Here is a 12,062-nt window from a genome sequence, read left to right as displayed (position 1 = left end):
TACTGTACATGACCATCATCTTTCTCTCCACCCCCTTTAATCTTCAAAATGATTGACTAAAATAAGTTTAAGAAGCACTTCACAATTAGTAAATTTCTGCTTCACTAAAAGCAATTGTGCTTGTGCAGACCTTGAAAGTGAAGATTAGGAAATTTAAAGGGGACATCATTAATTTGGAACTTCTTTAAAAAAAAAAAAACTGTGTTCAATTTTTTATTTTCTGTATTACAGTCATGCCCCAGAGTAATAATCAAGATAGTTTAGCTGAATGCACAATTAGGAGCTCACTAACCGCCTAGATGTTTTCATTTGGCAGTGTTCTGTATGCATCACAGCAGTGATGAGTCTTGTGGAGAATAAGGTAGATTTAAAAGTTTTTTCAATAAACTTGCATGCGACACAAAGAGCAGCAAAGAGGTGCATATAGCAATGATGGGCAATAAAAGCTGGTGTTGTCCCAGTAAGTTTATGCACGGAAAGAAAGAGGGCCAGTAAATTAATTGGAAGTTGGGGTAATGGTCATAATAAGACTATCTTCCTCTACATTTACAGCAGCACCCTGTGGACACTATGTAAGGATCCCTTCAATTTTCTCTTCCAACTTTAATCAATAGTTAGTAACAATGAAATCCTCTGCTATTAGAAAGTAGGCATTAATATATTTAGTTTAGCCTCGCCAAACACGATAGTTGTACAATAGCACTGAAGCCTTTGTTGCAGAATTCACATTAAAGACAGTTACCTCCTTGCTGTTCTGCTTCCTCAAATGGGAAAGGAATATGCATAGTTTCCCCCATTCCGTGCATGCCATGTCCCTGAACACCAAGAAATTAAAATCAGGGAAAGAAATCCATATATACTACTAGAGCTTGCATTGATTTCTCAGTTCTATTTGTTCTCTTTTGTTTAAGAAAGGCCAAACTGGTAATGCTAATGTAACAAACAAGTAGACCAGATAAGATGTTTATATACTGAAGACTGTGGCTAGTAATTTTAAACAAATATTAATGTAAGCAACTCAAAGTTAAAACGTAGTAAAAGAGGAACAGTTAGCTTTGTGTTTTACTAATCATAACTACCAAGTTTAGCGTCATTGTTAGTTTCAAAATGGCAGCACAGCATGGAGACCCTCATCCACAGAAATACTCAAGTAACTGCTTTTCTTTTTCACAGAGGCTATTACAGGTCAAGCATTTGGTGGTATATACAATATGAAAGTTACTTAATGTAATCCTAACCATTCGCTTATTTATTACTTTTTCTTGCAGTTGTTTTCTGTATCTCAAAGAATTTAGCTAAACCAGTGAAATACAAAAAAGGATTCATACACAATGTCATACTATGGTATTTATTTTACTAAAACATTAAAGACAGATATACCTATATATTTTTTTAAAAACCCGATGTAGTAGTTAATGTCAATAATTTAATTAAAGAACCCTTCATTTCAGATGTTTATGAAGAGCCATAGAAATGCTCTTCACACTAAAAGCAATAGTGAATTATGTTTAGCTGTTTTTGATTTAGATACAAGACCTAAATACCAAGTAGTCTCTCAAGAAGTGCTTTTCTTAGATGAGAACATTTTCAAACAGAACTACCTCTTATTACACACCATCTTGGCCTATAAACCTCAGTATTTTCCTTCACCTTGAAACTGCCTTCTCACATCCCCTACACCTGTGCATCTGCATCTCGCCACTTTGCAATATTGCTCAGGTACATCACTTTCTTAGCCACACTTATGCCAAAACCCTTGTCTATGACCTCATCTTCTCTCATCTTTAATACTGCACCTCTCTTTTGGCCTCCCCAAATCCCAGATGTCCAAGAGCCTTCAACTGGTTCAAAAGCCTTCTCATCAGTGATGCTGGAACACTTTTATAGTGGGAGTGCTGAAATCCATCCAACGAAACTGCAAACCATGTACGATCAAAAGCAACGAAAAAAAGTACAAATTCCCACTCGCACCACATGGGATTCTCAAGAATCATGAAATAATGCTAGCTTCCTTCTGACAGCACCAGCAAACTTTTCACAGTGAAACCTGGGGGTGCTGCAGCACCAGCTGCATCCCTAGTTCTCATGCCTGTGCTTCTCATATGCCTCTCCTGACATATGAATAACCTTCATGTATCTACCTCATCAAATCCATCTCACCTGAAAACCTCTTTTATTTGTTAAAGTTGCTTAACTTATCCTCCTTTCCAGAGTTAATACAGTTAAAATAATAAGCAAAGAGTCTGGGATACAATTTGTAGGAAAGTCAGTGAACAAAAAGTTGTGCAAGAGTACAAAAAACCCCTAAAAGTTAGTACAAAATTGTACTAAGATAAAAAGATTATATGATTAGAAAGAAATAACTTCAATAAAAAAAATTTAGTATAGAACTTTCAAACAATAGGCATCTATAAAGTACAATTGTGATGCATCCCATACTTGTTGACTACATTTTAATACATGGACTACATTTTAATCTATATAACTGTATATGAATCACACAACAGCTTTGGTTCAACATTTTAGTGACACAGTAATATACAAACTACACAATAAAGCCAGTCAAAATTTTTCTAAGTTCAAAATTTTGAAAAAAAATGTCAATTTTTTCCATTTTCTTTCAGCCACCTTACATTACATATAAGAAAAAAATTTACTGAAATTAAGTACATTTTATCATATTCATATAAAGTACCTGAATTAGAACGGCAGAATGTGTTAAAGCATCATTCAACATTGTCAATACGTTCGAAGTTAGGACTACTCCTGGGTCATGACCCCAAGATGTTATTAGTAAGCGATCATAACCCTAAAAGAAAGAAAGAAAATAAAAAGCAGTAGTAATTGATTGTTCATGTATATAAAAGCTAAATCATTAGGCTAATAGTAAAGTGTTACAATTAGGAAATTACTGACAGTATTTTCAGTAATATACCATCTTATATTGTGTCATAACATCACTTTTATTCCCATGCTCCTGCTAGTGATGGAGGCAGAATTGAGAGATTTGGGATTTCCTAACATGCTAGTACGAACAAGATATATCTGTCAAGTCTTTGCAGCAATGTGCAGATATCACAATGTTCCTTGAGAAAGGGAGATTAAAATATTCTCATATAAATTTGAAAGGTAAGAATATGTGGTGAGAAACTTCAAATTTGCCAGCAGTAGTCAGAATGACAGTGGTCTTCTATCAACGTGGAGTATATCTTCAGAGAAAAATAATGACATGGAAGCACCTTCCTCTTCTCTAAAGATATGGTTGTGACAGAGCCTCGTTTTGGAAAATTAAAAAGTCCGGAGAATGTCTCCTGATAAAAAGTGTATATTTTTAACAAAGTGACACTGCAACAAGCAATAGCGGAAACAAGACCAACAACATTTTTGCATGGTAACAAAAAAAGGGTGTGCAGATGGATAAGATGTCCCAAGAAAAAAACTTATAGGTATAGAACTTGAGAATTTTTGGTACAAGGAAAGTCTGCTATGTCAGCAAACCTCAAATCTGATTCCACAAGGAAATTTATAAGGCAGCTACATATAAACAAACAAACAAACAAAATCACACTACACATTTGTTAAGTACTGAAGCTTTGGGTTAGGCCTCACAGCTAGAATCAAGATCCAGTTTGTTAGTATTATAGAACCTTTTTGCGGACTGGGAATCCACACTCACCTGACCTTTTATTACTTTATTTTTGAGACATGACTTTTCCTCATGCCAATTTAAAACAAAAAATAGGATATAAAATGAGGGAGACAGAGCAAAACAAGATCTCTGTGTTTTCATTCCTGATGCCAGAAACTGTTGCTACTGTAGCTACATCAAAGGATGCATGCATCTCTCTGTCTACCTCCACTCACTCACAAGGTCAGTTTCTTAAATGTCTCAATTCTCTTTGGGAAGGGAGACATGAAGAATATATAGTCCTGTTCCTCAGTTTAAATTGATATTTGACCAGGAAGAGATGCTATAATTTTAGTTCAGCCAAGTTTACCTTGGCCATTGCAACTTTCACTATCAGGACTATGTCTTCCATTTAACATCTCTGACACAGACAAAATGGTAGGAGAAAACTGCCATACCTCCTTTAGTCCATCCAAAGCAATATGAACAGTCTCATCCTAATTGCAGAAGACATCTCCAGGTGCTTCAAAAAAATCTCTGTTCTAGGACCCGAACAGTCTCCAGAATAAAGGTGATGATCTTAACCATCTTCTCAAACTTTGAGAGAAATGTGCGTGTGTGAGATTTTATTTTGGTTTGTTTTGTTTGGGAGATGAAGGAAGAAGAGAGATCTGATTCCCTATGGTAGAATCTTTGCACTGTGGGGTAGAAGCCTAATCTTTCTCAACAAAGATATGCTTACTCCTCATAAGTCTTCTGCTACTACAGCCTCCTATGTGTCTGGACAGTACTGAACAACCACCACCATCATCTAAAAAGTGTTTACTTCATACTAAGAGGAACTGCAGTATGATGCATTAAATTAAAGCTGGGGGAAGTAGCATCAAGTTTGCTGGAATGGCATTGATACAAACCACAACAGAAGCAATGAACAGTTCCCTTGTTGGGAGAAAATTCAGATTCTATTTTGGAAGTGGGGGGGGGGGGGGAAAGCATATAAAAATGTACCTGAAAAATATCTGGAAGTTTTCTAAGTCTTGTCCCTTTAGATAGCAATAGGGATGGTGGTCCTTGACCAGTAATATGGTAAATATACAATTTGAACCAAACCGAGCTAACTTCTGGTATAGCTGGTCCAATATGCTGAAGAAAGAGCAATCAAAAGATAAAAAAGCACCATTTGAATTGCAACTATTACAAGTACAATTATAGGTTAGGAAAAAACTGCAGAACTTTGTTATTTTACTACAGTTTGATACACTTAAACCATAACCCTTACAAGCAGATGGGACTGACCTCATGGCCAGTAGCTGCAACACCTCACTATTACATGGTGAATCCAGTTTTTAAGCTTCAAACTCACCTATCCCTTCATTCCCAGGGTATAACAGAAACGGGAAGGACACCCCTGCTTGAAAGCTAGATTTGTTAAAGTTTGCTAAAGGTACAGTACGTACACAGCTATTGGACACTTGCTCAAACACAATGCTGTAAACAAACTGGTTGTTCTATAGAATTTGGTTACCAAGTTGTTGACATTACTTTTCCTTTTAATTTATACTGCACCATATGTTTTGCTATTCTAACTTTCACTGCAGGGGTCTGATATGTGAAGCTAAGTAATACACTAAGTAAACAAACTCAGGAAGCAAGATACAGTAGCTTCACAGAGGATTAATTAATATCATTTTCCTAAATTTTTGAAAGCTGATCCCCCTTCTGGAAAATTAAGCCTATGGCACCCCTTCTCCCACAGCTCTGGCATATGTCGTGAAAGGCGTATCCATCTTAGTTTATTTACCATTCAGGGTTGTTTTAGTTATTTATTTTTAATGAAAGCTGATAACTTGGACAACACAGGAGAAGTCTTCTTACACCTTCCCCACACTTAGTTCTTCAGGCACCCTCAGGGGGCCATGCCCCAGCATTTCGGAAATGCTGACAGAATGTATCATGTGAGGGCAAGTCAATACTTAAAACACTGTAGCACTTTAATGAAGATGCTCTAAGCCAGCAGTTCTCAGACTATGGGGTGGGCCTCCCAGGGGAGGAGCGAGTATGTGTCAAGGGAGGCAAAACTGTTTTCCTTTTCCTTTTCTTTTCTTTTTTAAATGAGCTCATGCTGTCAGCTCCAGGGGGCTGGGGCTCGTGCAAAAGGGCCGAGCATGCCTGGGAGGTGGGATAAAGGGGACAGCCAGAATAGAGTGTGGTACTTTAGAGAATAAATTAAGGGCTTTTTATTACACCATCCTTATTGTGATGGCACAGTCCCTTACTATGTGCTACTCAATATGAGTGCAGGAGAGTGAAGTAGATTCTAAAATAGTATCTCTTCTGGAAGATGCAAAATATCTATTTTGTTTCCTGGCATTTACACTGATAAGAGATTAGAAGATTTTATATCCAAAGGGCTCATAGTAAGGGACTTCTAAGAACATGAATTCAAAATATTAAATATATATAAGGGAACATCTGTCATAGAACTTCTTAACTAGAGAGATAATTACCATGCAGACATTTAGTAAACAAATTCAGCTTAATAATAAATATGCACATTATACCTCACTAAATTCTGATTTTCATGAAACAATTATACTATAATAATACTGTAAAAGCAGCAGAGTCCTGTGGCACCTTATAGACTAACAGACGTATTGGAGCATGAGCTTTTGTGGGTGAATACCCACTTCGTCGGATGCATCCACAAAAGCTCAAGCTCCAATACATCTATTAGTCTACAAGGTGCCACAGGACTCTTTGCTGCTTTTACAGATCAAGACTAACATGGCTACCCCTCTGATACTATAATAATACTGTTTTATGTGCAAATCATTTAGAGCAAAAATTCAAATGAAGGTACTTTCTATGAAAAAGAGCCAAAGAAAACTGCCTTTATGTTAAAAGTATTATTTCAAAAATGAAATGCAATAAAATCACAGACTCAGATTCCTTTCAAAATGGATTTTCACCTGGGGAGTGCAGCTGCTGACAGGTCGAATTTCATTGGTGAGTGGTGCCATGGAGACAAGTAGCGTATAGTTTTTGTTTAGAACTCTACTGCAGGTTGCAGGATCCAAGCCCAGCAAACTCTCACACCGTAAAAGATCCAAAGGAAAACCTACATTAATAGCATCAAAAGACACTTTGAATACAGCTAGAAAAGGAACATACACAACCGTTACAATTCTAACATATGAATCAGAAAACAATCCAGTTCTTTCCCTGAGATATGTTGGTTCTTCAGGCTGAAAGTAGAAGAGTCCAGTCTGTCATTAGAATACGGAGATACACTATTTTTACAGACCTGTTTTTCAGAGTTGAACTTTTTAACATTAAGCAGCTTGGCTTTTGACTGTTTAAGCTACCTCAATATCTTAATCAGGTATTTTTGACTATGTTCTAGAAGATGTGTTATAAAAAACCATTAAAATATAAAGTTAAATTGGCATCTACTCTGCTTACTCGGGAGCAAAAACATAGGCCAGAGAAAATGGAACATATAAAAAACTAGCTGTTACCTTGCTTTTTACCCAATGCTAGGGGGATGGCCAATGCCAATGTTTTGGCCAGGAAAGGATTATGTCTAGCACCTGGAAGTATTCAAGAATATGCTGACATACTGATGTACTACTTTACTACAAAGCAGTATTTCAAATCTATGCCAACTTGGCCTCCGATAGAGAAGCATAACTTATACCTCACTGCCTACTTGACCATATGAAGAAAAGTTTCCTACTCAGTGAATTACAAGATTCAATATCCAATATTAAAGAAAAATGGTTACCTATTCAAGGCGTGGGTGCAGACATGTATTCCACTCAGATGTGAGTGCGTGCCCAATGCACCGAAGCCAAAGAACTTTGCCTTCGTATACCCACAGAGGTGGTACTTGTGCCCTATGACCATTAGCCCCTCCCCTGGCAACTGACCCCCTCATAGTTCCATCCCACCAAACGTCAAGAGCAGAGACTTCGATGAAGAGGGAAGGGAGGGTGGGTTGTGAAATACATTTCAAAGAACAGTTACAGAACTGAAAAGTAGCCATTTTTTATGTCAGTGGTTGTAGATGTGTATTTCACTCAGGCAACTCACAAGCAGTAATCAGAGGTAGGACTTGGAGTCTATTTAAATAATGACTGTAGCACTGCCTTCATAAAGTTTTTATCTAACAGAGATGCTCCAGTAACTAAATAATGTTTGGTAAGGTACTTACAGAACCCCACATCACAGCCCGACAAATATCCAATATTGAAACATTGCTGAAAAATGCAATTGACAACACTTGGGCTTTCGTCAAATGAGCCCATAATGACTGTGGGGATGCAGACTGAGCTACTCCATAAGCTTTAGTAATACAGGAAGTTATCCATCTGGAAATAATCTCCACAGAAACCACTTGATCCTTCATTCAATCCGCATAGGAAATAAAAAGTCAAGGAAATGTCCGAAAAGGCTGTCCTCTCTAGGTAAAATGCCAAGCACTGTCCCTAAGTTTGATGAACCTTCAAAGTCATCAGAAGGCAACAGGGGAGCCACCCTGCATGGAGTGGAGGAGGAGGCTCAGGGTGGACACAGCCAGCTTGTTACTTCTAGCAGCAGGCAGTGCTCCACCCCTGCTGCAAACCCTCCTGCTGTGGTAAAAGATAACCGTTATGCTCTTCTTGATACAGGAGAGAAGGAATCACCCCCAACAGTTAAGGAGGTGAAGCCTCCTACCCCTAAGGCTGGGAGGTCTGCTGCCACCACTGCCACCACTGATAAGAAACGTAGGGTAGTGGTGGTTGGAGACTCTCTGCTGAGGGGGACGGAGACACCCATCTGTCGCCCTGACCGTTCATCCCGGGAGGTATGCTGCCTGCCAGGGGCCCGTATCCGAGATGTTACAGAGGCTTTGTCGAGGATTATCCGGCCTTCTGACTACTACCCCATGCTACTCATCCATGTGGGCACAAATGATACTGCGAGGTGTGACGCTGAGCAGATCAAGAGTGACTACAGGGCTCTGGGAGTACGGGTTAAGGAGTTTGGAGCACAGGTGGTACTCTCTTCGATTCTTCCTGTTGAAGGTAGGGGTCCGGGCAGAGACAGATGCATTGTGGAGGCGAGTGCCTGGCTGCGAAGATGGTGTCGCCAGGAGGGCTTTGGCTTCCTTGACGACGGGATGCTATTCGAGGAAGGACTGCTAGGCACAGATGGCGTTCACCTTTCGAAGAGGGGAAAGGCCTTATTTGCGCACAGACTGTCTAACCTAGTAAGGAGGGCTTTAAACTAGGTTCGACGGGGACAGGTGAGCAAACCCCACAGGTAAGTGGGGAACAAGACCTGGGAGATGGGTTGGAAACAGGAGGGAGCACAGGCTATAATGGCAGTGAGGAAGGAGGGTCAGGGCAAACCTGGGAGGCAAGATCAAACCAGTATCGTAGATGCCTATATACAAATGCAAGAAGTATGGGTAATAAGCAGGAAGAATTGGAAGTGCTAATAAATAAATACAACTATGACATTGTCGGCATTACTGAAACTTGGTGGGATAATACACACGACTGGAATGTTGGTGTGGATGGGTATAGTTTGCTCAGGAAGGATAGACAGGGGAAAAAGGGAGGAGGTGTTGCCTTATATATTAAAAATGTACACACTTGGACTGAGGTGGAGATGGACATAGGAGACGGAAGTGTTGAGAGTCTCTGGGTTAGGCTAAAAGGAGTAAAAAACATGGGTGATGTCGAGCTGGGAGTCTACTACAGGCCACCTAATCAGGTGGAAGAGGTGGATGAGGCTTTTTTCAAACAACTAACAAAATCATCCAAAGCCCAAGATTTGGTGGTGATGGGGAACTTCAACTATCCAGATATATGTTGGGAAAATAACACTGCGGGGCACAGACTCTCCAATAAGTTCCTGGACTGCATTGCAGACAACTTTTTATTTCAGAAAGTTGAAAAAGCTACTGGGGGGAAGCTGTTCTAGACTTGATTTTAACAAATAGGGAGGAACTTGTTGAGAATTTGAAAGTAGAAGGAAGCTTGGGTGAAAGTGATCATGAAATCATAGAGTTTGCAATTCTAAGGAAGGGTAGAAGGGAGTACAGCAGAATAGAGACAATGGATTTCAGGAAGGCAGATTTTGGTAAACTCAGAGAGCTGATAGGTAAGGTCCCATGGGAATCAAGTCTGAGGGGGAAAACAACTGAGGAGAGTTGGCAGTTTTTCAAAGGGACGCTATTAAGGGCCCAAAAGCAAGCTATTCCGATGGTTAGGAAAGATAGAAAATGTGGCAAAAGACCACCTTGGCTTAACCACGAGATCTTGCGTGACCTACAAAATAAAAAGGCGTCATATAAAAAATGGAAACTAGGTCAGATTACAAAGGATGAATATAGGCAAATAACACAGGAATGCAGAGGCAAGATTAGAAAGGCAAAGGCACAAAATGAACTCAAACTAGCTATGGGAATAAAGGGAAACAAGAAGACTTTTTATCAATACATTAGAAGCAAGAGGAAGACCAAGGACAGGGTAGGCCCACTGCTCAGTGAGGAGGGGGGAACAGTAACGGGAGACTTGGAAATGGCAGAGATGCCTAATGACTTCTTTGTTTCAGTCTTCACTGAGAAGTCTGAAGGAATGTCTAATATAGTGAATGCTTACGGGAAGAGGGTAGGTTTAGAAGATAAAATAAAAAAAGAGCAAGTAAAAAATCACTTAGAAAAGTTAGATGCCTGCAAGTCACAAGGGCCTGATGAAATGCATCCTAGAATACTCAAGGAGTTAATAGAAGAGGTATCTGAGCCTCTAGCTATTATCTTTGGGAAATCATGGGAGACGGGGGATATTCCAGAAGACTGGAAGGGGGCAAATATAGTGCCCATCTATAAAAAGGGAAATAAAAACAACCCAGGAAACTACAGACCAGTTAGTTTAACTTCTGTGCCAGGGAAGATAATGGAGCAGGTAATTAAAGAAATCATCTGCAAACACTTGGAAGGTGGTAAGGTGATAGGGAATTGCCAGCATGGATTTGTAAAGAACAAATCGTGTCAAACTAATCTGACAGCGTTCTTTGATAAGATAACGAACCTTGTGGATAAGGGAGAAGCAGTGGATGTGATATACCTGGACTTTAGTAAGGCATTTGATACGGTCTCGCATGATATTCTTATAGATAAACTAGGAAAGTACAATTTAGATGGGGCTACTATAAGGTGGGTGCATAACTGGCTGGATAACCGTACTCAGAGAGTAGTTGTTAATGGCTCCCAATCCTGCTGGAAAGGTATAACAAGTGGGGTTCCGCAGGGGTCTGTTTTGGGACCGGCTCTGTTCAATATCTTCATCAACGATTTAGATGTTGGCATAGAAAGTACGCTTATTAAGTTTGCAGACGATACCAACTGGGAGGGATTGCAACTGCTTTGGAGGACAGGGTCAAAATTCAAAATGATCTGGACAAATTGGAGAAATGGTCTGAGGTAAACAGGATGAAGTTCAATAAAGATAAATGCAAAGTGCTCCACTTAGGAAGGAACAATCAGTTTCACACATACAGAATAGGAGGAGACTGTCTAGGAAGGAGTATGGCAGAAAGAGATCTAGGGGTCATAGTAGACCACAAGCTTAATATGAGTCAACAGTGTGATACTGTTGCAAAAAAAGCAAACGTGATTCTGGGATGCATTAACAGGTGTGTTGTAAACAAGACACGAGAAGTCATTCTTCCGCTTTACTCTGCGCTGGTCAGGCCTCAGCTGGAGTATTGTGTCCAGTTCTGGGCACCGCATTTCAAGAAAGATGTGGAGAAATTGGAGAGGGTCCAGAGAAGAGCAACAAGAATGATTAAAGGTCTTGAGAACATGACCTATGAAGGAAGGCTGAAGGAATTGGGTTTGTTTAGTTTGGAAAAGAGAAGACTGAGAGGGGACCTGATAGCAGTTTTCAGGTATCTAAAAGGGTGTCATCAGGAGGAGGGAGAAAACTTGTTCACCTTAGCCTCCAATGATAGAACAAGAAGCAATGGGCTTAAACTGCAGCAAGGGAGATTTAGGTTGGACATTAGGAAAAAGTTTCTAACTGTCAGGGTAGTTAAACATTGGAATAGATTGCCTAGGGAAGTTGTGGAATCTCCATCTCTGGAGATATTTAAGAGTAGGTTAGATAAATGTCTATTAGGGATTGTCTAGACAATATCTGGTCCTGCCATGAGGGCAGGGGATTGGACTCGATGACCTCTCGAGGTCCCTTCCAGTCCTAGAGTTTATAAATCTATGAAACATGGTGCCTCATCTGAGACCCAATATGCTGGCTGTATCGGCATTGAGGTAGGAAAAGAAGTCAGCACCCTGAGGACTGGACAGGATATCACATTCCCATTTGGTACTAACTCTGAAGACAGCACAGACATCAGGGTCAGTACTTATTCTAAAGATGTACCACAG

General features: G+C 39.7%; 1 protein-coding gene across 2 annotated transcripts in view; it reads right to left on the bottom strand.

Annotated features, from left to right (window-relative positions):
* Window positions 1–12,062, bottom strand: part of FAM91A1 (family with sequence similarity 91 member A1) — a 62,629-nt gene that overhangs the window by 21,529 nt on the left and 29,038 nt on the right. For both annotated transcript variants that reach the window (XM_030553792.1, XM_030553791.1), the window contains exons 16-19: window positions 6,598–6,746; window positions 4,637–4,771; window positions 2,696–2,809; window positions 743–815 (exon numbers count right to left, since the gene is read on the bottom strand). In XM_030553792.1, coding sequence (XP_030409652.1) covers window positions 743–815; window positions 2,696–2,809; window positions 4,637–4,771; window positions 6,598–6,746 — 471 coding nt within the window. The remainder of the gene's footprint in view (window positions 1–742; window positions 816–2,695; window positions 2,810–4,636; window positions 4,772–6,597; window positions 6,747–12,062) is intronic.

Source organism: Gopherus evgoodei, chromosome 2 (genome assembly GCF_007399415.2).
Source record: "Gopherus evgoodei ecotype Sinaloan lineage chromosome 2, rGopEvg1_v1.p, whole genome shotgun sequence".
NCBI lineage: Eukaryota > Metazoa > Chordata > Testudines > Testudinidae > Gopherus > Gopherus evgoodei.
This window is presented reverse-complemented; position numbering and strand designations above follow the sequence as displayed.